Source organism: Furipterus horrens, unplaced genomic scaffold (genome assembly GCF_987537825.1).
Source record: "Furipterus horrens unplaced genomic scaffold, mFurHor1.1.pri manual_scaffold_4, whole genome shotgun sequence".
In the NCBI taxonomy this organism is placed as follows: Eukaryota; Metazoa; Chordata; class Mammalia; order Chiroptera; family Furipteridae; genus Furipterus; species Furipterus horrens.
In genome coordinates this window covers 197,690,656-197,716,726 of record NW_028327174.1, presented here as the reverse complement: position 1 = coordinate 197,716,726, position 26,071 = coordinate 197,690,656, and the positions used below count along the sequence as shown (strand labels likewise).

General features: G+C 48.5%; 1 protein-coding gene across 2 annotated transcripts in view; it reads right to left on the bottom strand.

The window, feature by feature from the left end:
- Positions 1-12,990, bottom strand: part of MVB12B (multivesicular body subunit 12B) — a 155,552-nt gene extending 142,562 nt beyond the window's left edge. Inside the window, exon 1 of one of the 2 annotated variants that reach the window (XM_090274733.1) lies at positions 12,853-12,990. In XM_090274733.1, the coding sequence (XP_090130859.1) occupies positions 12,853-12,924 (72 nt within the window). In that variant the 5' untranslated portion in view covers positions 12,925-12,990. Of the gene's footprint in view, positions 1-5,430; positions 5,510-12,852 lie in introns of those variants that run through there. The other variant, XM_090274735.1, reaches the window with a different exon arrangement.
- Between the last annotated feature and the right edge of the window lie 13,081 nt (positions 12,991-26,071).

Genomic DNA, 26,071 nt, shown 5'->3' with positions numbered 1-26,071 from the left:
GGAAGTCAGAACACGGCCAGCCCCTACTCGCCTCAAGTTAGCTTTGAACACTGAGCTAACATGGATCAGGAGGGCTTGTCCCTTGTCTGAGTAAGTCATTTTAACTCAAACCCAAAAGCAAACCATTCTCAACTCTCCCATCCAGCTGCCTGATTTCTGAACAGATACCAGTCGCTTCTCTGAGGATCCATCAGACTTGGCTAAGTCTAACCCACCTTGCGTTTCTCTCCCTTACACTGTTTCCTACAGAGGTGCAGACTTCCAAAGCCATGGCCTCTACCACCACCAAGGCAGACTGCTCAGTAGGCAGAGCTGTGCACACAGACACGTGGTCTTAAAGAGTGTCTTCTAGGCACGGTGTTCCAGACCAGGCCCTCGGACTGTGAGCACACACGGAGCCTGACAGTGACAGTCACAGGGCTCTGTGAGAGCGAAGGGTCATGGAAAGGAGGGGCTGGGAGAGGTCCCTGGCACATAGGTGGGCCCCCGACAAAAAGCAGACGAGGCTGGCGGGGGCTGGGGCCCACAGGACCAAGGCGACGGACCAGAAACGGGGTAGGCGCCACTCCCGAGAAGACTGGCCGGTCCCTTTGTTGTGTTTAATCCCGCAGGTTGTGGGCATTTACTGAAAGCTAAACACTAACAATGACCATAATTCTTGCCAGGCACTTGGGGAGAAAGGGAGGGAAGTGGAATTATTATTCTGCTGCTCACCGCCTCCTGAGGTGACGGCAGGAGACAAGCAGTATATATAGACTGGGTCCGGGCAGCTCGTGCACCAGAAAGCAAATAAAGGTAACACCTTATGTAAATGACTTTTAGTACTTCTAAAAGGACAAGCCTTCAAAGAGGGCAAGTTAAATTCCACCTCCTTCTGCAGCAATTAAATTCCACGGGCTGTAGGTCTGCCAGGCCTCTCAAGGCTGCTTACCGCTTCTAAGGCGAACCAAACATGCTGCCTAACCAGGCAGGCAGGAGGAATCCTCTTAGTTCTCAGCCCAGAATCAGAAAAGGCAGAGGCTATTAAAAAGGACTGCGCCTCCTAAATAGGAACAAGCAAATTGCTATACGCAAGTCGCCCATGTAATCAGCATTCCCTGGGCCCCCACGAAAGGCTCTGGAAACAGACTTCGCGCAATGGGGCCAAGTCTCCCACCGAGGCGTCTCAGCCTGACAGCCGCCGCCCGCGCGGCACCTGTCTATGGGAAAAACCAAACTAAGTGTGGCTTTTCTGAATTCTGCAGAAAATAAGCTTCTGGAAACCCAGGGCAGAGCCCAGGATACCACGTTGCATCACGGCATCATCTCCTATTTTCAAATTTCGTTTGCCAGGTAGGTTTATCTGCCTAAAGCACAGGGTTTAGTGCTTCTTCCACACAGTAGGCACAGGGAGAACATTTAATGAATGGATGCCCAGGCACGCCCCCCCCCCCCCGCCCCCCAGTAAAGGTTTGGAATTAAAAATCAGAACCCGCCCAATCCAAAGCAAACACTGATCAAAAAGTCTCTTCACTTGGAAAATCTTATTGGTAGCATAACAATAACAATGCTGCAGTTTGCAAAATATTGGTACCTGCTGCTGGTTACCAAAATGCTTTGCAATTAACAGCTCATTAACAGAATGTATGAATTCTGCCCGTGCTGAAATATCATGCTGTGAATTTAATAAAGAATATGCGAGGTAAGGTTTTTTTTCTTTATTATTAGGATAGCACTGCCTCTACTATCTAAGAGAGAGGGAGGGGAGGTAAGCATGAAAATAAATAAGAAATATTTTATTTGCTGATAGATTCACGTCCTTGGGTTACAATATCCTCCACTAATGACAATGGCTCTCTTCTGCTCGGAAGCACGCTCTCAAGTGCAGCAGGAGAAATGCTGTCTGAAAGCAAGGCTGCTGCTCCCAGAATGCACCGGAGAAGCAGCCCAGCAGCAGGTTCCAAGATGGCTGCAGGCTGCCTCCAGCCCAGGCAGACAAAGGACCGGCGGCCTGGGCCCACACCCGGCCGCGATGGCAGCCCAGCCTGCAGGATGGGAGGATGCTCTGAGCAGAGCGGTACATACACACAGCGTCTCGCACGCCTTCTTCGTTCCTCTCCCCCCAGCTGCTGGACCCTGGGGATCAAGGCGGCCTTTGTGAAATACAGACAAATGACTCCTCGCTGCGTGGGGCTGAGGCCAGCTCCACAGTGGAGGAAGCACGACCACCAGCAAAGGAAGCTTTTAATGAGAAACGCCCAACATGTCCGTGGCAGGGGCAATCACTCAGAGTGGCCTGCTCTGAATTACATATTTTCTGACTGCAAATTACTTTTAACAGCGTCTCTACCGTCAGTTCAATTGACCTTCCTTAACAAAAGGCCATTTATTAACTAGCACTCCACGTTTCCCGGGCTGTGTGGAGCCTCGAGCCAGGAGGGATGGCACCACCTCCGAGTGCTCCGCCGCCCAGGGTCACAGGCCAGGCCTCTCTGAGGGGGAGAAGAGGCCATTAACACTGGCCGCAGAGCAAATCTGCCGGGGAGGGGAGAAGAGCGGGGCAGGGTGTTTAAAACCAACATTAACCTGTCTGGCGAGAGGCGATGCTGGTCTCAAACCTGAAATTCCAAGACCTACTTGTAACAACGCCTGGCTTCACCCTCAGCAGCTCCTCACCAGCAACCATCTCGAATCTCAAAATCCTAACTGTGCACAAACACACTAACACACCTCTGATGCATTGGTACACAGCTTTATGATCCTCAAAAAGCTTTCTGAGGCCCTGGTCGGTGTGGCTCAGTTGGTTGGAGCATCATCCTGCACAATGAAAGGTTGCAGGTTCGATTCCCAGTCAGGGCACATACCCAGGTTGCAGGTTTGATCCTGCTGGTCAGCACATAAGAGAAGGTCACCAATTGATGTTTCTTTCTAACTTCGATGTTGCTCGTTTCCCCACCCCCCCACCCCCACTCTAAAAAGCAATAGAAAAAAAATGTCCTCGGGTGAAAATAAAAAATTTTTTTTTTTTTTTAAGAAACCTTTCTCAGGCTCCATCTCTATCACTGCTCACACCAAACCTGGCGGGTGGCCGGGCTGCATTACCCCTAGGTTAGAGGAGAAACACCTGAGCCCCAGGGTTCACAGACACCATGCAGCAGGCAGACAAACAGGACCTCTGGGCCTCCTTCCCCAGTCCGGTCTGCTTTCCATGACACTGTGCAGAGAGAGAGGCCAACATGCCATCCGATATCCGATTGAGAAAGCAGCTTCAACACTCATTATATTTAGAATGCCGAAGCTCTCCTTTCTCTAGCCACAGCCCAGTGAGTGAAGCAAGGGAAAGAAAAGTACAGAAAGATAAAAGTAACATGGGATTAATTTCCCTCGCACCTCAGTTTCAAGATTCAACCTTCCCCTCATAAATAATTTACAACAATAAAAATGAGCTAGGGCCATGTTTGTGTAGGACGGAGGTAAATTTAGGCCTAATGAGGGAGAGCCGAGCGCTGCACAGGAGGGAATAGGTTGATGCATGGTGCCTGCGTGCCCATCGACAGCACACAGGGGCTCCATTACCAAGTGCGAGTCGCAGGCCGAACCCGGAGGAGGAAGCAATTTGCAAAACTTCTACAATCCTTGCTGTGGCTGCAGGGAGGGCCTCTGAAGTGAAAACCAAAAGTTGACCCAGTATTTTAGATGACAAGATAACAGATGTTGAAATTACTCAGAACTATAGAACGAAGTCAATCTGAAACGAGGTGAGTTCTCAGTAAGTGCCAGGTAAGGAATGATGGGGGTGGCGGCCCCTGGGAGTCGGGTCTGCTTCTGGGAGTGGGGAGAGCACAGTGACCTTGAGTTTGTTCTGCTCACTGAGCCTCGGAGGTCATTTGGTCCCAATCCCCATCCCAATCTCTAACCCCAGTGGCAGGCAGCCTCTGCTAGAGCTTTGGCAAGTCTGGGGGCTATGGGCAGCTATTCCTGTGTCTGCCCCAGGAGGATCTCTTTGCAAGGTGGGAGTGCGTGGGTGCACGTGTGTGTGCATATGTGTGCACGTACATATTAGGACTAGATGGGGTCATTTGGGGTGAGGTGTGCTTTCCAAGCCAGGAGGACTTCTCCCATGCCATGCTGGACGGACAGAGGCAACAACGCTGGGTGGGAGAAAACCACTTCCTGCTTCTGGCTGCAAACTGCCTGGGGGCGGCCCCAGCTCCCAGCGCTGCAGCACCTCGCCAATGCTGTCATCCCAGGTTCACAGAGAGATGAACTTGAACTATAAAGCCCCTTCCTATAGACAGCACACTGCTCCCTTGTAGCTGATCAAAGAATTACTACAACGGTTTGCTTAATCCCTAAAAGTCAGCAGTGCTGGGCTTAACTGATGCTGAACATTGTTTCAGAATCAAAGGCGTGCCTCCCGGCCCCAGGCCGGGAGAAAACTAAGCTACTGTATCACAGTTGAAAACTCAGGGGAACTTTGATATCATCTCTGTTTAATTTCCCCAGCCCCGTGAGCCTGGGGTTTATCTCGTTTTATCAACTCCTGTACTGAAATCAAAACCCAACTAACAGAGCTCAGACCTCTCTCCACTGAGGCCCCTTCAGCAGCGGTGAGGTGCAGGCTGAGCAGCTTAAAGAAGGGGTGGGGGGGGCAGCAACTGCAGGGGGCAGGGGGTGCTGCCTTCAAAGAAGGCACAGCAGGAACCCCAACCCGGCCTCCCGCCGGCTCAGAAGCGCACCAGCCCGCACTGCCCACCAGGGCTGAAGGCATGACTCGCACAACTTTCGAGGAGAGTAATTTCAAAGTATTGGGGGAGGGGCTGGTGAAATTGGGCTACTGTAATTGAAATGACAAGAACAGTGGGTTAATTAAATCCCCACAGAAGGACAAAATTGTGATCAGCTTGTTTGAAATCCAAAGTCAAAGGCACCAAAGACATGAAGGGTCTGCCCACAGCTACCAGTTTGCAGGGCTGGGAAGAAGCAGTGGATAGATATTTCACTCTCTGTGGGAACCAGCTGAAGAGCAGCGTCTCCACTGACAACGGCTATACCCCAGTAAAAGCTGCTGCTATCGGCAACCGCTCTGCCTGCTTCTCCATGGTAGCGGTGGTCTGTGGGAATCCATGCCCCTATCTGCTGCCCCATGATTATTGGCACCTTGCTGCCAACCAAACCTAAGCGGGGGACAGAGGGGCACCATCCCCACAGGAGGGAGCCGGTAGCCAGGCTTCACCAATGCACACCACAACACACACAAACCGGGCCACCTCCATGCAGCTGAGTGCAGAGACCTGCCTCCCCGGGAGACCACAGGCTGAGGCCCGCGTCCATGCAGCACCCAGGCGAATGGCCAGCTGGCTCCTGGGGGACAGTGCCCAGGCTGAGGCGTCCCTGTGGAGCTCAGGAGAGCATCCCGGCGCCTCCTGCACTTGGGTCCGGGCCACTTACCTAGTGACCAGTCTCACGCTGACAAACGCTGTTGAGGTGGTCCGGTAGCAACAGGCCACAGGCTACTGGGAAGGCCACTGAGATATTGGGAAATGAAAGCAAATATTTTTCTAAGCATTCCTAGATCACAAAGAATTTTCCAGCCCGAGAACTAACAATGGCAAGCACTTCCTTTTCCCCAGTAAAGGTCTGTTGCTTCCAACAGAAGAATCTGGTGTATAAACGCATCCACTCCACCTGACCTATGATTACGGTTATATTAACCATTTGACTACCAAATAAATTTCCCATAAGCCATGTGAGGCAGGCCTGGGGTTCAGGCTGCTGCAGCCCAGCACGCCGCAATGCCAGATCCCAGAACTCACTCTCCAAAAATAAATCCGGATCAAGTTCTACAGCGCCGCAATGGCCAAAGTCCTGCCTCTTACAAGCCTGACTCTGCAAGACCGGGGATCCTGGTGCCGGTGGGGGAGGGGCATTCTCCAGTGCACTGTGGGCCCTGCACCCACTTGCCCACGATTACTGTAAATGAGGGTCGTCCCTGCCCATTCCCTTCAGGTCTTGGTGCCATATTGTCCCCTGGAGAGAAGGAAGAAGGACCACCCCAACAGAAGGCAGATGCCCTACAAATGAAACCATCCCAGGAGGCCCCAAGAGCAATGCTTTCTTGATGTTCAGTGACATAGGTAAGTCACACCCTTGCCTGGATGGCCACAGTGTCTGTAGAGAAAAAAATGCCAATGTCCTCTCAACACCGGGCAATGTGCTCCCAGGCCAGAATCATCAGAACACACGACTTCAGGTGAGGCAAGTGTGCCCCGTCACGCCCCGCCCGCACCCCATCTCCGATGTCCACATCGGTGTTGAGACTTTCTTTTCATACATCTGGGCATAGACTCCATTTACTTATATGCCTACAACTTCCAAAATACCTCCACAGCCCAGAGCTTCCTCCCGAGCCTCAGGTGTGTATCTAGTGTCTCTCATCACCTGCATGTCCCATTAACACCTCAAACATGGCTGACCTTGCCACCCTCCCTCTGAAGCAGCTCCCACATTCCCAGCGCCTACCAGGACCTGGCACAAAGCAGTCAGCCCATAAACATTTATGGGGAGCCTCTGTGCTGAGCACTGAGGAAGGGTATGCGCTGAGGAAGATGGAAAATCTGACATTCTGGAGCAGAGTCCCCAGATTCTAGCAAGTATAAGTCAACTGGACCCTGGCTGCTGTGGCTCAGGGCATTGAGCGTTGGCCTACGAACCAAGTGTCACTTGTTCAATTTCCAGTCAGGGCACATGACTAGGTTGCATGTCAGGTCCCCAGTTGGGGGCACGAGTGAGAGGCAACCACACAGTGATGTTTCTCTCCCTCTCTTTCTCCTTTCCCCTCTCTCTAAAAATAAGTAAGTAGGGGAGGGGGGTGCGGGGTGGAGGGGAGCAAGGGGGAGAAAATTGGAACTGTTGTAACAATATAATCAATAAAAAACATTTTAAAAAAATAAGTAAATAAACAAATAATAAATAATTTTTTTTTTTAAATAGAGTCAACTAGAGAGTTGGTTAAAACAGAAATTCTTGAACCCACTCCCAGAGATACTGATTCAATGGGTCTAGGATGGAGCCTGAGAAGCTGCCTTTCTAGTAAGCTCCAGGGATGCTCCGACAGCTGGTCCACAGCGCAAACTTTGAGTACAAGGCAGCAGTTACTCATTAGATGTTTGTTGACTGACTGAATGAATGAACAAATGAACGGAAAGAACCCGAAGGTAATCATCCACGAGGGACAGCCTCAGAATAAGTCTCCCCGCCTCCTCTCCCTCTACATCACAGGTCAAAACTCCAACACAGGTCACCTAGTTCCTTCCCAATGCCACTCACCCCACCATTCTAAATCTGGGTCACATCTTCCATGCTCCCCAAAACTCCCCCAACTGTCCAGCCAGGCAGGTAGGTGCTGTCACTGAGAATGCTGATGTCCAAGGACACGGTCTTAGCCACATACATGTGCACACATAGCCTTATCTTTTAGAACACACTTTCTCTAGAAGAACATAAGTTGTCCAAAGGTGTTACGCCCACCAGCGCCTGGCTCACAGGGGCACTCAATAAATAACTACCGACAGGTGGATGGAAGGATGAATGAACGAAGTTCCTATCGTCCTCTCAAAAGTGCCCATGTTTCACTGGATTAAGGAGGGCACATAAAGCAGCTGCATGCAGGACGAGGAGCACAGTTCCAGGGATGGCCGTCTGCAGTGGGGGCGGCAGCGGGAGGGTTGCCTGCAGCACGCCCAGCGGCTCCACAGTGGGTCTCGGTCCCAGCAGGCTGGACGGGGCCTGGCAGCGGCCAGCAGCTCTCCGGGCTGGCTGCGCAGAAGACTCGCCTAAGAGTTTGTAAGAACCACAGCTGCCCATTCCAACTCCCGGTTCTGATTTAACTGGTCTGGGGCCAAGACTGGATAATGCCACCGTGCAGGGCAATACAGTGACAAACAGGACAAGGCCACCACTCATGGAGCTCAGAGGCTGGAGGAAATATCCAGAAAGAAAGGAACCAAAAATGAGGGGACTCTTCCTTCTGCCTGGTGGGTGCAGAGCCGAGAAGAGACCGCTGGTGGAAGACACAGCACCAACCGGGGCGCGAACAAACACCCACGGCGGGGAGAACAGTGAGTAGCAGACGGCCTCTGAAACAAGCTTGTGAAACGTTTAAACAAACAAGCAAATAAACAAAAGGGTCTGCACTTCTCTGCTCTAAGGTCTAAGAAACGACACCAGCTACAGGAAGGAGCTCCCCACCCGGTCGGAAGGGAGAGATTCCCAAGTCTTCCGTTCCTAGTTACGCTCCTGCAACTGAACGCTTCTGAAAGCGTTCCTGCCACTTCCTGCCGACCCCCACGGGGCCTCCCTCCTCACGCCCTCAGCCCAGCAGCGGGTGGGGAGGTGAAAGGTACAGCAGAGGAAGGAAGGGAAAGGCTGCAAGCTTCCAGAGGGGCCCAAGCTTGAATGCCAGCCCCGACACTCACTCACTACAGCTGTGGGACCCCAGGCACTTAAACTGGGCCTAAGTTTCACCCCTATAACACTGACATAAGAGACAATACTATTTTCTCTACAGAGTTATCATGTGTATAAAGAACTTGCAGAACCTGCCTCAAAAGATACAATCCTTAGAGTGAAAAAAGACAACCTAAGGAATTGGAGAAAATATTTGCAAATGATATACAGTATCTGATAAGGGATTAAAATCCAAATCTATTAAGAACTCCTATAACTCAACAACAAAAGAAAGTGAAATGATCAAATGAAAAAAATGGGCAAAGGACATGACTAAACATTTCTCCAAAGATGGCATACAAATGGTCAGCCAGCACATGAAAGGATGTCTTCAGGGGAATGCAAACCAAGACCACGATGAGATTTCAACTCATATCCTTTAGGGTAGCTACTATCCAAAAACAAACACTAAGTGTTGTCAAGGACGTGGAGAAATCGGAACCCTAGTCCACCGCTGGTGGACATGAAAATGCAGCCATTATGGAAAACAGTATGGTGATTCCTCAAAAAATGTAAAATAGAATTTCGGTATGATCTGGCAATTACACCGGGTACATATCCGAAAGAACTGAAAACTGGGACTTGAAGAGATATTTGTCCATCCACGTTCGGAGTGGCATTATTCACTGTAGCCAAAAGGTGGAAGCAACCCAAGTGTCCACAAACAAATCATCAGATAAGCAAAATGTAGCGCATCCATACAATGGAGTATTATTCAGTTTCTTAAAAAGGAAGGAAATGCTGGCACACGCTTCACTATGAATGACCCTAAGACATTAGGCTAAGTGACATAAACCAGTCACAAAAGGTCAAGTACTGTATGGTTCCACTTACATGAGGTACCGAGAGTGGTCAAATTCATAGAAATAGGAAGCAGAAGGGTGGTCGCCAGGAGGAAGTGAGAGTCACTGAAAGAGCACAGGGTTTCAGTCGCTCCAGATGAAACAGTTCCGGGGGTCAGTTGCACAACATGCATGCACTTGATGCCACTGCTCTGTACAGTTAAAAATGATTAAGGTGAAAGATTTCATGCTATGTGTATTTGACAACTGTTTTTTAAAAAAGCATCTACCATTGTGGTTCTCATGATTCAATAAGCATTAAGTACAACCCAAGATTTGTTTTCTGCATGCAGATTTGGGGGCCCCTTCCTGAGATATGCTGAGTCCAGGTCTGGGTTTGAGGTCCTGGCATCTGCATTTTCAGAAACATCCTAGGGATGTTTAGCTCCATAGGCACGTATTCGTTTATATCTCTCTTCTAAAGGTTCAGGGGATATCCTTTTGAACACTTTGCTTTGCTGATAGGTGTCCATTTTTAAAAAATTTGTGTGTGTGTGTGTGTGGGTGGACTGACCTCATGTTGCTGACTCTAGCCACAGGCTCAACAAGATGGCCATCAGTCGTCAGGAAGTATGAGCTACAAAGCTCCAATATGCAACCTCTGGGCTACAGGCCCGCAGGCCTCTCACATTTCAGCCTGGATAAGCTCTGCATCTTGCCAGAAGCGTGTCAAGCAAACCAAGCACATGCCCACAGGATGTCCCCAACAAGGAGGTAATGTCAAGCATGCCCGCAGTTTCTCTGCCTCCCACGCAGCTGGGGAGAGGGGACCCAACACAGGCAACCCCACTGCAAACAGCGCAGACCACGCAGGAAAACCACAGGTCCCAAGGGCAGCTCAGCAAGCAGAAGACCAAGGAGAGACAGGGAGGGCCTCAGAGCGAGCAAGCACAGCCTGGGGGAGAGGCGGCTCACGCAGGGAGCCCAGGCCTCCCCTCCCACAACCTAACAAGCAAAGGAGACTCTGCTCACTCAACCACAGCCCACTAAGTACATGTTCTCAGCCCACCACGTCCAGCCATGGAGTCATTTGTTATCTTCATCATCATAATAGCACCCTTGACATTTCCCATGTTGACTCCAACGCCATCATTACTTTCCAGTGTGGCAAGGATATAATTCTTTAAGCATGAGGCTCAGAGCACTTCCAACCAGCTGGATCACAGGGGCCCATGACATCTGGATTCAGGTGCCCCCAGAAGCAGATCTGCTGTGAAACTGATAGAGATGAACTTTCAGCCCCCACCCCCACCCCTTCCAAGGCCCTGAGAAGGGATCTAGCAATGTCCGGACATTCAGTTTTGCGAAATGTACTAAAGCAAGATATTCTTATATTTCCTTTTCATATAACCACTCCCCCACACACATATTGTCTAACTGGCAGACTCACGAACTTGGGGTCTGTCCCTGAATCCCACTTATATTTAAGTGGACCCCAAACCCCACATGATGTCACGTGCATTTGCATACATTGGCTCATTCGGCCTTATAGGGTAGGATTTATTCTTAAGCCACTTTAACAAACAAGGAAATAAGGGTTCAGAAAAAGTGCCACGAGTTTCCGTGACTTGCTTAGGGTCATCCGAGTTCCAGGTGGCAGAGTGAGGTTCAGATCCAAGCCTCTGAATTCACGCCCAGTGTTCTTTCTACCCTATCATCCCTTCCTGGTTGCCCTGAGAACTAAACAACCACAAACAGAAAGGCACTCAAACAAAACAAAAAAAACAAAAAAAAAAAAAAAGAAGAAGCTACTATTCTGATTAATCAGTTAACAAACCCTTAATAATAACCTCTAACTTTTACTGAGCGCTTGCCCTGCGGCAGGCACGGAACTAAGCACGTCTCTCGCACTATTGCATTCAATTCTCACCATCATTCCATGAGATAGAGATTATCGTCAGCCTCACTCTACAGGTGAGGCACCTGAGGCTCAGAAAAGTTCATTCATTTGCTAAGAGCACACAGCGAGGAGGGAAGCCAAGGCTTAAGATGAGGTCTAATTCTAAAGCCCTTGCATTTCATTAACCACGGTGCACTATTCCAGCTACAGTGGGGAGAACCCACCAGCTGGATGGCGGCAGGGCAGAGGAAATGCCTTCAGCATAAACCAGGATTGTGGCCAAAAATGCTAGAAGGAAGGAATGAAAACTGTGCATGACAGAAGATGATTCTAGGCTCAGATGAACCGGTAATTGCCATGTCAACTGCTTCCCATGGGACTGAGTGCCTAGGTCCCAGCAGAAGCCCTCTGTCTCAGGGGCCCCATTTAAATATTCAATGTACGACACAATATCCCAAAGTACCCTGCACACTTTCCGGACAGCAAGAAAGGTGTCGCCCATCTCCTGTGACAAACCTTCTGAGTACACAGAGTTTTTCAGTTAGTCTGGGCTTCCACAGAGCTTATCTCCTAACTTTTCTAAGGCTTTTCTGGTGCAGCTGATAAGATTCTCTAGCCCCGTTAAAATGAGATGAGATCCAGCCAGCTGTCGAGAAATGTATAATGAGATTATACTGAGGAGGAACCACCAGAGACAAAGGCCACTAAAGAGGCATGGCCTGCTGTCTGCTGCTGTGGCAGAAATCCGAGTGGGCGCTGCTTCTTGGGTGGGGGCAGGGAGCAGGGAAGGGGCCACAGCCACTTGCCTTTTGCCCTGGTGTGGCCTTCCTCCGCGCCTTGCTGAAAAGGCTGCTGGGGAGCAGGGAACAGGAGGGTCACGTCTTTAATGGTGAAAAAGGCTGATAATTTAGGAAGAGTTACGTGCTGGTAACAAAGAGAATAAAGATGCTCATGGGTCTGCCTTCTTCATCTGGGCCTGTCTCTGGGGATCTGATGTCCCTGGCGCTAGGCCACAGCTCTTCTCCCAACCCCTGCTCTTGAGCCCCACGTGAGGAGTCCCCGTGGGGTGCTCATCAACACACCCACCATCCCTGCAGGATGAGCATCCTGAGTCTCAGGTGCCCAGGCCACGCGCCTCATCTCGGAGACAGGTGCCCTAGCTACTGGGTGTCCTCTGCTGCGCCCAGGTCACAGATGAGGCCACACCCCAGACGATGCCCGAGGCTCAGGTGCACTCTTGGCTGCACCCACGTGATTACAGAGCACCGGACCCCAGGCCCGTCAAACGTCTGCCCGACGTGTGTGCCCAGGCGGCCTGGGCACAGGTGAGCCGCCTCGCCGCTCACACAGGCGGAGGGGGCCGTTGGGGGCCGTTGGGGGGCCCTCACCTGTCCCGGCCCTGGGGGCGCTGCCTGCACTCGGGGCCCGGAGCTCCCCACCTCCTGCCCGCCGCCAGGCCAAGCCGGGACGGGAAGCCGCGGCGCGCGGGGCCGGGCAGAGGCCGCCGGGCCTGTCCCCGCCGCGGGCCGGGCACGGAGCCCGCAGGCCTCGGCGCGCTCGGCTCCGCCCGCCCGCCCGCCCCTCGGCCCGGGGCCCGCGCCTGCCCGCCCGCCCGCCCGCCGGGGAAGCACGGCCGGCTCGGCCAAGCCTCCGCGGCGCCCGGCCCGCGCGGCCTCACTTAACTGTTCCCCGCTGGGGCGGCGGCTGCGGCGGCGGCGGGTCCCGGCTCCGTCTCACGCAGAAGCAGCTTCTCATCGCCCGGGCGGCGCGGGAGGGGCCGGGCCCGGGGCCCAGGCGGCGGGGCCGGCGCCGCAGCTCGAGCGCGAGCTCACCGGGAGCGGCAGCGGCGGCGGCGGCGGCGGGGGCGGGGCGCGGCCTGGCGGCGGCGGCAGCTGCGGCAGCGGAGACAACAACGGCGGCGCTCCCGAGGCGGGCCGAGCTCCGGGCCTCCTGGCTCTGGCGCTGGCTCCGGGGCAGGCGGCCGGCGCCCCAGGCTGGCTCGGGTGGGAGGACGGGGCGGGGACCCTGGGACCCTGGCGTCCGGAGCCCGCGCCGCCGCCTACCCGCAGCCCCCCAACCGCGACCTCCCCCACGGCCGCGCCGCCGACCCGGGCCTCACCGAGCCTGCAGGCGGCCCCAGTGCAGCCTCCGACCCCCGGGAGCCCCAGGCCTCTGGGAGCCTGGGACACCCGTATCCCCTCCCCCAAGTTGGTCTCTTCCAGGGACCAGCAGCCCACCCCACTCTCCTAGGCCCCACTGTACCCCTGACCAGTCGTAACGCGGTGCCTCGGGTCCCTGGAAACCCCCAGGCCTCGTGGAGCCTTGGAACCGTGACACATGCACGCACATGCACACACGCACACACACAGGCACACGCGCCTCTTGCAGGGACACTGGCCCACCCAGCCCTTCTCGGCTTTACCCAAGCCCAGGCCAGTTCTGCTCATCTCACTCCATTTCAGGGGACCCCACTGCCCCACCTGATCCAACACAAGCTTAGACCCTAGAACCCACTGTTAATCCCAGGCCTCTCAAACTGACCCCAGTCCCCTAGCAAATTCCCACTTCCCCATACGTTGCGCCAACGATTTACCCACAGAGGCCTAGAGCCGAGGTTGTGGGGTCCGCCTCAGGGAAGTATCTAGAGGGGAGAGGTTTAAGCAGAGGTGTTACCCTAACAGCACTCCGGGAGAGGGACAAGCCAAAGGCGCCCTACACAGCCCCAGCAAGGCACCCCCACGCAGAGGCCAGCCTGCTGTTTGAAAGGATTCTGGTCAGAAGGCTGGAGCATTTGGAGCCGAGAAGCACGCAGGAGTGGTCTGCATCGATTTGCTAATGCACCAAGTCTCATTTTCACACTTTTTAGGCGTTTCCAAAATAGCTGCCTGATGGTCCTAAAGAAAAAGGGAGCCAAGCAGAATTGGCTGTTGAAGGAAAGGTCCTCCGGGGAAGCCCTGCAAGTGTGTTCATTCCAAGTACCTGTGTCACTGAAATGCCACTGGTCAGAAGGTTTCACGGGCGAGTCCTAGCAAACCAGTAAGGGACAGACAACCCCTATATTATTTAAACTGTTACACAGAAAAGAAAAAAAAAAGGACAAAAAGTTTTTAATTTCGTTTCCCAAGTTTAGTCCAACCTGATACCACAATCCAACAGAGATAACACCAAAAAGAGAAGTGCGGATCTTTATAGAACACTAGTTCCCCAAGAGTTTAACATATATTATTTGTGGTCAAATACCTTGAGAAAATGCCGCATGCCATTTATAATCTGCCTTTTGGAAAATCACAATACGTATTAGTATATTAAGGTCCATGTGAAATCCAGGAGTAAAGAAACTTGTTTAACCTGGCATTTCTCAAACTCATCTGAGCCAGGACCAGAAGTTTCCCAATTAATTTCCAATATGTAAATCACTGCTACAGACTAACCCTCTTAAGTATATAGTAGTTGTAAAACTACTGAATAAAATTTTAGCAATTTAAATCCAGCTTGCTGTAAAACAAATCAAAACCCACCATGATCAAGCTAGATTCATTCCAAAAGTACCAGGATAATTCAACATTAAGGAATCTGTAAATTCATCACATTGTTAAAGGGAAATAAATCACAGGATTTTATCAACAAGATATATGCTTTAAAACTGTTTAGTAAAGTTCAGCTACTTATAAAATTTTAAAAACCTCTTAGGAAACAAGGAAGAAAATTTAAACTTCTTAACATGACAAAGTTTATCAGAAACCATAAACAAACTTTCTAATGGTGAAACACTAAAGTTATTCTCACTTAAAAAAACAAAACAAGGATGCCTCCTATAATTGCTAAAAATTGAGGCCAGTGCAATAAAATAATAAAAATAAATACAAATACTGGAAAAGAAGAGACAAATTTGTCGTTATTTGCTCATGATTTAAGTTCATACCTAAAAATAAAAAACTGAAGAGAATTAACTAAAAAATTTAGACGTTCTGGTAAAGGCCAGTTATAGCAAAATCAATGGCTTTCCTAAATGCTAAGGGGAAAACCTTCCTCTCCAGATAGAAGAACTTCCATGGATACATGGAACAGACTGACAGCTGTCTGGAGGCAGGGAGACTGGATGAAAAAAAGTGCAGGGATTAGTCAAAGAACATGTATGCGTGACCCATAGGCACAGACCACAGTGTGGCGATGGAGTGAGGGAAGCGGGACCAAGGGCTGGGTGGAGGTGGGCAAAGGGGGGAAAATGGGGACTACTGTGTTAGTGTAAACAATAAAAGTAAACTTAAAAAAAAAGACTCTTAGTCTCTCTCCACCCTCGTGGGGGAGGGGGATAAGTGATTTGTTTGATTAGTGAGTTTGGGAGAAGGAAGCAGGTAAGAATAGATGCTTCGGGGTTCTCTTTGGGGCTTTGGTTGATGGCAGGGAGCAAATATTTTCATGGACTCTCCACCGTGTGGTAAGGGAACCTGCTTCTGGGGCAGAGTGATAGTACTTCCCAGTACTGCCCGCTACTGTAGAGGCAAAGCTATCCAATTCAAGGGGAAATATAAGAAGCCCACTTGGCTACAGATAAAAAGCTACATTTTCCAGTCAGCTTTATTAGTAATAAAAGAAGTATTTGTATTTCTTATGTCTCTTTACTATATCTATGCCTCAGTTTCTTCCAAACTAAGAAGAGGGAGCAAGATATTACTTATAGAGCCCCTAAATAAAACACTGAATACCAGTAATGTCCACTTAGAAAGTATGTATTTTAAAAGAATTTATATTCGCCTTAGCAATGAATATAATAAAATACCTAGGCATAAATGTAACAAGAAATGGTAAGACACACAGAAAGAAACTAAAAAACCTACATAAGGACATGCAAGAGGTCCTTAATCAATAGAAAAATATAACAAATCCCTGGGCAGGAAGTCTCAGTATTGTAAAGATGTTAGTCCTATCTCCCCAACTCAATTTATAAATTTAGTGTAATCCAAGTCAAAGAACCAACATGATTTGGGGGTGGGATACTATGGAAGGTGACAAAGTTATTTTAAAACTTAATAAATAAATATAGGGAAAAAATCCAGGAAATTTTTGAAGGTGAATAATGATATTAATATTATTATAATAAGATTACAATAATAATAATGAATATAAAATATGATGTAAGGTTTACATTATGTTTTAATATCTGTCACAGCAGTATTGTGTGTAGGAATACACACTTGTATCATATATTAAATTTCCTGTTTATAAGTGCTTTGTTTTTATCCACTGATTTATTTGTATATTCTTTCTTATTTAAGATTTTTTTTTTTAGAGGTAAGGGAAGGGAGGGAGAAAAAGGGAGAGAAATATCAATGTGCCAGAGAAACATCAATCGACTGCCTCTCACACACGCCCTGACTGGGACCCGGCCCACAACCCAGGCATGTGCCCTGATTAGGATTCAAACCAGCGACCCTTCAGTTCACAGGCCGGTGCTCAACCCAATGAGCCACATCAGCCAGGGCATATTCATATATTCTTAATACCCCACTCCAAACTGCATTCTCTTGCTTAGACCACTTTGATTTCTTTACTCATCTCCTGGCTTTGCCTCCATAGAAACCATGGAAAATAGCATCCAGAATGGTCATTAAAAAATAATAAACACAGCAAGCCACTCACTTGCTTAAAGCCCTCCAGTGACTTTCCATAAAATAAAATTCAAATGCTCCAACATGACCTACAAGATCTTGTGTTATCTCGACCTTGCCTGCCTCTCCACCCTCATCTCAGCTGCTCTCACCCCACTGGTTTCCTTTTAGATCCTTAAATATCAAAGATCCTTCTTCCCTGGGGATTTTACCTGGAGTGCTCCACCCCTCCATCTTTACAGGGCCTGGTCCTCTCATCCTTAAACTCACGGCTTCAATGTCACCTCCTTGGAAGCCATCACTGGTCGTCTAAGTCGGTCCCTGATGTTTTCATACCACAACAGTTCATTTCCCGCTTATCACTCATCACAATTTCTAACAACCTACTATTTGTTCATCTGTTCAGCTGTCAGTCTCTCCACCAGACTAAAAGCTCCGCCAAGGTATCTGTTCATCAAGCATAAATGTGCAACACATACTAGCCCCTCAGTAAACATTTGTTTAATAGATAGATGTGTCAACATTTAATATGTGCATACCCTTTGTCCATGTCTAATAATTATCCAAAGTAAACAATCAGGCAAGTGCACACAGATGTATGTTCAAGGGTAATTATTTCAGCATTGCTGATAATGAGAAAATATTGGATATATGCTAAATGTCGAGCAGGAGAAGACTGAGTCATTTTTAAAAAAAAAGAAAAGCTGTACTGGCATAGAAATATACCATGTATTTTGTTAAGTAAAAAAAGTGCGCTATAGAACAGGATGTATTTATTCTACCAACCCGTTAATTTGATATTTAATTGTGATTATTTATATGTATTAATATATGCGTAAAATACTTGGGAAAATGTATACCAGCATTAACAGTTTAACAGTAGCTATATCTGGAGGGAGGGTAGATAATTTTAAGACCTCACTGGAGGACATGCTTACTGATTTCAGAGAGAGGAGGAGGAAGTGGGAGGGTGGGAGAGACAGAAATATTGATGCCAGAGAGAAACATCGATTGATTGTCTCTCACATGAGCCCAGGCCAAGGACCAACCCCACCACCAAGACTTATGCCCTGACCGGGAATCAAACCTGTGGCCCTTTGGTTTATGGGCTAACACTCCAATTAACTGAGCCACACCATCCAGGGTGAGGACAGAGACTTTTATCTTCTATTTCAGATATCTATATCTACATTCTAGTGTATCTTAGGAATTTGGATGCAAGTAACAGAATACCCAACAGCAATGGCTTGAAAAATAGACACTGATTTTACAGACCAGCGGTCATCTACCTCAGTCTTGTTATAGGAGAGTGAAGACATTAAGAACACATGTCCTTCCATCCTTTGCTGATATCCTCAGATGGTTGTCTTTTATGCTTCTGTTTGTTGTCTCATGGGACAGGTGACTCCTCCAGCATGAGAGTCATGGCCTCCTCTTCCATGGAAGAAGAGAGGATGGGGAGCAAAATCTTTCCCAGAAACCACCCAGCAGACCTGCTAAGATCCCACGGCCACAGATGGGTAACATGGAACTCCTAACTGTGAGGGAGGCTAGGAAATTAGCTTTGTCAATTACAGTCACCTCCTGAGGCTGACCATATTGTCAGGCCCAAAATAATCACTGTTCCCTTGGAAAATAATATGGAGGTTCCTCCAAAAATTAAACATAAAAACTACCATGTGATCCAGCAACTCTTCTTCTGGGTATATATCTGAAGGAAATGAAAGCAGGATATTGAAGAGGTATCTGCACTCCCACACTCACTGAAGCATTATTTACAATAACTGAGACATGGAAACAACCTAGTTGTCTGTTGACAGGTGAGTGGATAGAGAAAATGTGGGATATTATTCAACAACAGAAATAAAGGAAATCCTGCTTTTCGTGACAACATGGATGAAACTTGAGGACATTATGCTAAATGAAATAAGCAAGACAAAGACAAATACTGTATGCGCTCACTTATATGTGGAATCTAAAGAAACAGACTCATAGGAACAGAGAGTAGATTGGTGGTTTCCAGGGCTGGAGGTGGTGGAGTGCGGGGAGGTGGGTGAAGAGTATAAACTTCCTGTTGTAGGATGAATGGGTTCCGGGAATCTAAGGTACAGCATAGTGACTATAGTTAACAATCCTGTATTGTATACTTGAAAGCTGCTAAGAGAATAGATCTTAAGAGTTGTTGCCACACACACACGCGCACACACGCACACACACACACACACACACAAAGTAACTAGGTAAGGCAACGTATGTGTCAGCTGGCCTTATTGTGGTAAGCATTTCACAATAATAGTATATGTCATGTCATATACCCTAATTTTACACAATGTTATATGTCAATTATATCTCAATAAAGCTGAAAAAGAGAAGAAAAAATTAAATAAATCACTGTTTCTTATCAGGGAGGAAGGCAGTTAAGACTCAAAAAAATTTTAATGATGAACATATATAACCTTTACAATCAGGAAAAAAAGGTAAACATATTTCAGACACAATGAGATCCCAGAGGGTGCTCAATGCCACAAACAGTACTTTTTCTGAAAAAAGTAGGTAAGTGTGGCCAACAGTTTGGAGAGCAGGTCCTTGCTGCTTACCAGGCCTCGCCCAGGCAGGTCAAGGACACCTTGGGCAGCTTCCTGAGCCTGCGATCTCCACTGCTCACTTTTGTCCTCTCTGGGCCTCGATTCAGGGCTCGCTCAGTTAATAAACACATCCTTACTCCCAGGGCTGTGTTCTGGTATCGATCTGTGGGAACCAGAATGGATTGATCCTGCCTTGAGAGAGCGAGGGTAAAATTTCATCGATTGTCAGCCTTGCTGGCAAAACAGAACTTTCCCCTGGTCTGAAGCCGTCCTGATCTGATCTGTGCTCTCAGATTGAACCCAGATGCTTGTAGGAGCAGGAGGCCAGTAGGTGGGATTAACATGTTTGTGGGGCAGGTGTATAAATGTGGCTGGCTCTTTTTCACAAGGGTTTGACTGGAAGGATGTGAAAAATAAACACAGAATAACCACAAACAGTGCTGTTGAAACTAAGAAACCATAACCACGTGTAGAATTGATTTTCTTACAAGGAGGCACCACATCATGACAGACCCAGAATGTAATTCTTTCCATACCCTCCCTAACTCAGAGGAGCTTCACCCAGAGAGATGGCACAAAGAAGGCAACGAAGATACGCATCCATTTATCCACCGGAGTGTTATTTACAATGGTCAAGATGTGGAAGGAACCTACGTGTCCATCAATAGATGAATAGATAAAGAAGAAGTGGTGCCTATACACAATGGGCTATGACTCAGCCATAAAAAGCACGAAATCTTGCCATCTGCAACATGGGGGAACCTAGAAGGTACGGTGCTGAGTGAAATAAGTCAGACAGAGGAAGGCAAATGCCATATGATTTCACTTATAAGTGGAATCTAAAAGCCAAAATAAACGAACAAGCAGAAACAGAAACAGAAACAGACTCACAGATACAGAGAACGGTTTGATGGTTGCCAGATGGGAGTGGGTTGGGGAGTGGGTGAAAAAGGTGGAGAGATTTAGAAGTACAAACTGGTAGTCACAGAACAGTCACAAGGATGTAAAGTACAGCACAGAGAATATAGTCCATAATATTATAATAATTATGTATGATGTCAGATGTGTACAAGATTTATCAGAATGATCATTGAGTAAGTTATATAATGTCTAATCACTGGGGTATATTCCTGAAACTAATATAATATTGTGTGCCAACTGTAATTAAAAAATTTAAAACATTTAAAAAAAAAAGAAGCCATTAAAGGAAAGCTGCTTCTTTTTCTTTTCTTTTTTCTTGTATTGTTGACGCCATGACCGATGTTCGCCATTTCCCCCCTTTGCCCTAACCTGACCACCCCACCCCACCCCCGGCCTTCACCATATTGTTGCCTGTGCATGAGCCACTTCCTCTTCTTCCGATTGATTGTAAGCTTCATGAGGGCAGGCACCCTAGGAATCTTGTCTCCAGGACACAGTAGGTACTCAACAAACATTTCTTGAATGAATAATGTCAGTTCTCAATGGCAGTTGTTAAAAATCACGATAACGTCCATGCACAAGGCATTTCCTCCGTGCCAGTCGCCAGGCTAGACGCTCCTGTATAAATTAGTTCACTCAGTGCCCACGTTGGTTCTGTGGAGCAGGACTGTGACCCCGTATTATTATAATTATGGAAATCAGGGCTTCTAAGTCACACTGGTGATTTAGGGTTGGAAGCGTCACAGTCCAAAGTGACAGCTTATAACTTTGCTACACAAAACTCTCAGAAGGGATTGCCATAGTCCTGGAGAACCTTCTGATGGGCGGAGCCATGTTAGTCTATGGCTAACAATGCTCCTTCAATCCCTTATTGGGGTCCTGGCCAGGCTCCTGGGTTGAGAGCGATGAACAGAATCAGTTTTTCCCTCAAGACGCTCCCAGGGGGGTCAGATGTTGTTGTTAGTCCACAACCACTTAGTCGTCAGTAACAGAAACGCACTCAAACTAGGGCAAGCAAAAAGGAATCCATGGAGCAGTCCCAAGGCAGGGAAATTCCAGGGCTTTTCCAGGGCTGCATGCCCTCCTGTTACTCCTCCCGGTGTGTCTGCTTCTGTTCTCTGGCCTTTCTAACAGACCACGTTTTTCTTCTCCTCCCCATTCATAATCTAACCTGGCATCCCTGATGGTGCTCTCAGCCCCCATCAATATCATGTCAGTTCCAGGGAACCTGCAGACACTGACAAGCATCTCCGAGCCCCAATTTCAGGGGGAGAGAATCTGATAGGCCAAGTAATGGTCAGGACTACCCTGGACCCAATAAACTTGAATACAGGGCAAGATCACACCTATTCACCCCCCTCCCATGTGCCAGGCACTGTCATTAGCCAATGTTTTCTACTAATCCGTGTCTTGTCTTATGCTCTTGATGCTGTGGATTTTTAATAGTGAAATCTGGACACGCAAAGCCAAGCAGTTCACCCTTTGTTTTTGCTGTTTGTTTGTTTTTTGGTTTTGCTTCATATCATTTCTACCCTGAGGTGCTAAGCCTCAGGAAAAAGGCTATGAGGAGGGAAGAGGCTCAGGCTGAGGTGCTAGAAGGAACCGCCATGGAGACAACACATTGGACAATCTTTCAGAATATTTATGAATGGCACAGATACTATAGTGTGGCATGAAGTAATCTGCCCAAGGGCGTTAATACGTAGAGTCAAACTACTGCTGTAATGGTGAGAAGAGAAATAGTTCCTCTTCCAGGAAGAAGCTACAGAGTAGAAGGACGTATACACTGGTCCTTGAAGAATGAGGCGCAGTCAACAGGCAGGCCGAGGAGGCACGCTTTGCACACATGAGGAAGGCGAGAGGTTTGCTGGAGCCGCTGGGAAGGGTAGACGGCCGGGTGGGAAACGAGCGATGTTAAGTGTTGGGTGAGGCCCACTGGGAGCATCTCGTGTCCCAGAGCGAGGGCCTTTGGGGGCCAGAGCCCACATAATCTCATCCAAAAAAATTGGTTTTAATACCAGCCAGGCACTGATGACTCCCAGATTTATGTCTCTAGCCCAGACTGTCCCTAAACTCCAAACGTGTATATCTAACACCCTACCTGACATGCCCTTGACTGTCTAGCGGGCTTCACCAAGGCAACACGTCTGGCACTCAGCTGCTGAACATCCCTCCCCAACCTGCACCTCCCTCGGTCTTCCCTGTCTCATCTATTGGAAACGCGTTCTTTCCGGTCGCGCAGCCAAACACCTAGACACCATCTTTGACTCCTCTTTTTCTCTTACACGTCACATCTAATATGTCAGCCTCAAGGCTCAGGATGGTAAAGGAGATGCTTCTACAGAGTGCCAAGTTTATTTTGATCTGTGGAAGAAGGCAGAGCATGTTCCACTGGGAGGATGCATATAAGTTGGCCAGGCAGGAAATGTTGGGGTTGCGACACAGGAAGGAGGTGCTCCAGGCAAAAAGGACAAGTGCAAAGGGCACAGAAACAGAAGGAGGTCTTGGGTGGAGGTGACAGGGAGGTCAGTGAGACTGGAGGGGGGCAGGTGGAGTAAGATGGAGAAGCAGTGGAGCCTGGCCAGCTCCCGCAGGTCCTGACCACGGTTCTCTGGGTGCCGCCAGCTCACCCTCCTGGTCTCTCCCAAGCCTGTCACCAATCACCAAGGTGTGTGCCTGTCCCTCCTGCATTCACCCAGACTTCTGCCCTTCGTCTATTTGGCTGCCCTTGGCTCACAGCATCCCAGCTCCTAAACCTCTATGTTTGGCTCTGGACCTTGGCTGCTATGGTCCATCCAGTCCTGTAACCTCCAATTACCAGTTCATGAACCCGTGCTTGTCAGCAAGTCAAAAATTGCAAATAGCCTAACTAAATAGGCAACAAGAGAGGAAAAAGAACTATAGGTATGGGGAACATATTGGGGGGAGGTCAGCAGGGCGGGGGAAGGTGGAGAGGGAAGGAGATGGTATAGGAATTAAGAAGCATAGTAGGAGGGAATGGAGTAGACAGGAATAGGTTGAGAAGAACTATATGCACAACCAATGGACATGGACTAAAAGGGGGGACAACTGGAGGGAGGGGAGCCACTGGGTGGAGGGGAGAAGAGGGAAGGAAAATTGGGACAACTGTAACAGCATAATCAATAAAACATTTTTTTTTAAAAATTGCAAATAGGCAAATGAGAAAAATAAGGACAATGTGGCATTATAAAAGCAGAATTGCATTTCCATCTGCGTGATACCTCATCACGGAAAAATGGCTGGACATACTGAATGTGTGTGGAATGTCTGGAATGCTCTGGCTCAAAATCAAAGCTACATGGTGAGCACAAAATTCACTTAAGGGGTCGTGAGGGGGAAGACACCTCAAATAGGTAAGCAGTTATTACAGTAGGAGGCTTGTGTGGCCACCAGCCGAGAGGGACATGATGCGAGCATTCACATATCGCAGTAAAAGAAGACAAGCAGTGACTTCAAGTGTGTCTCCCAGATTGCAAGTTTTGGGGTTGTTCTCTGAATGAAAAGTGGTGATTTGCCTCAAGCGGCTTCTCACACAGGCAACTCCCAATAGGTCCACAGTGGGTTATGGCATAGACTCACTTATTTAATGATGATAAAAGATTCTCATGGGCAAGGCAAGAAGCCAACCAATGTACAGCACCTGTGTATACCTGGCTAATGTGTTCATGCATGTGTTTGGTGTGTGCATGTGTGTGTCTGTGTGTATGATCTGTTTAAAGCTGACAACAGTCTTTTCTACGAAAAGAATGAATGTTCTTTATTATGCTATTATTTCCTTGCCCTGGCTGGTTTAGCTCAGTGGATTGAGCGTCGGCCTGCGAGCTAAGTGTCGCTGGTTTGATCTTCCAGTCAGGGTACATCAGAGAAGGAAAACTCTGACTCCAAAAAACCTCCGCTGCCTTGCGGCATACCTCTTCAGGGGAAAGGCTAAGGGAGTAAACCCCGACAGAAAATCCGGAGCCGGAGTCCCTAAGGCGGTTTGACGTTGTAGTCAACACCGGCAACTCCTGCGGCGCACCTGAACCCAAGCTATATCGACTCCGTCTTTCCCTTGGACCCTTCAGCTGCGAAGAGAGGGGGGGTCTGCTGCATGGGCAACAGCAGACCCTCCATATTACCCTGCCCAGGCTCTGTAGCTTCAGCGTCATCGCAAGATGTCGATTCAACACGGGAGGAGACAGATACCATGTCACTCCCGAGTCGGACTGCACAGCCATTCTTGGCGGTGCAGATAGACTCTGAAGAAGCTACACCATCGTCTCTCGAGACGGACGGCTGCCGACGACGATTTCCTTCCAGCTTATAAATATTAAGGTTTCCTTTATTTAAGAAATAATGATGACGATGCAGACTTATGAGACAAAATAGCTCTTTGTTAGTTTCCCAACTATTTTTGGAATTTACCAATCCATGATCCCAAAGTCTGGGAATCAGGCCTCCCAGGTAAAACATTCGGTTCTAAACTCTGGACTCCCTCTTTGGCCTGAGCATCCCTCTAGGATACAACACTTGGTGTTTTTTTTGTTCCAAGAGATAAAACTTGCATAGCATTTAAAGCCACAAGTGACAAATTCACAAGGGAAAGAATTGGGTTATAATTTCAGAGCCTAGTCAAAGCAGGGATTTTTCACACAGTAACCAGAGTGTCAATTTGAAATATAAATCAGATTCTATTACTATCTGTGGTAGAAACTGCTGGGGCTCATCAATGTATCTGTGTGCTCATTTACATTTCCCAGCCGCCCCTATGGTTAGCTTGACGATGTGACTAGTGCTGGCCAATGGGATGTGAACAGCATGATGTGTATTACTTCCAGGCTAAGGTGCATAAGTATCTGCTGTGCCTTCGCCATTCTCTCCTCTCCTACCTGTCCCTGGGGAGATGACATGAGGGTGACCTTAAAGCTACAAAATGATAGAGCTACAAGATGGAGGTAGGCTGTTTCTGAATTATCTTTTAGAGGAAATCCTCCAGACACACAGTAGACTGTGATATAGAAAGAAATAAACTCCTATTGTTGAAGGCCACTGAGATTTGAATGCTTATTTGTTACTGCAGCACAGCTTCTCCTATTCTGACTGGCAAATGCCCTTGCTAAAATACCCACCAGTGCCTTCCCATGACATTCAGAGAAAGATATAAAATCTTCTCCTTGGTCTACAAAGCCCTACCTGTTGTGCTCTGCCTACTCCTTGGTGTTCCCCTCCTGTGCCTTGCTCCCACATTCACTCCGCTCCAGGCACACCAGCCACAGAAGGGTGCCCAGCACACCATACTCATTCCCACCACAGGGCGTTTCCTCCGGCAATTCCTTCTGCCTGCAATATTCTGCTGCCACGTCTTACTCCCTCTTGACATCCCTCTCAACCTCACTGCCTCAGAGAGACCTTCCTTCACCATCTAGGTTGGAAGGCCTCCACTTGTCACTCTGTCTCATCATGTTTTATTTTCATCCTAGCATGTCTCACTACCTGGGATTTCCTTTTTCTGTTTAATTGTTTGTTTCCTATCTTGCCTGTCTTCTTTACCACTGAATCTCCAGTGCCCAGCAAAGACCCTGGGGCACAAGTGGGACTCAATAGATACATGTTGGTTGAGTAAATGGGTGAATGAATAAAGGACACAGCACTGCCTCCTCTGTCTGCCCAGGGAGTTAACCGTGCCTAGGAATCAATGGGACGGTGTTCCCTCTATCTGCTGCTTCCCTGGACAGTGATTCACAATATGAGCAATTATTTACTTTGCTCATGGATCTGGGGGTTGAG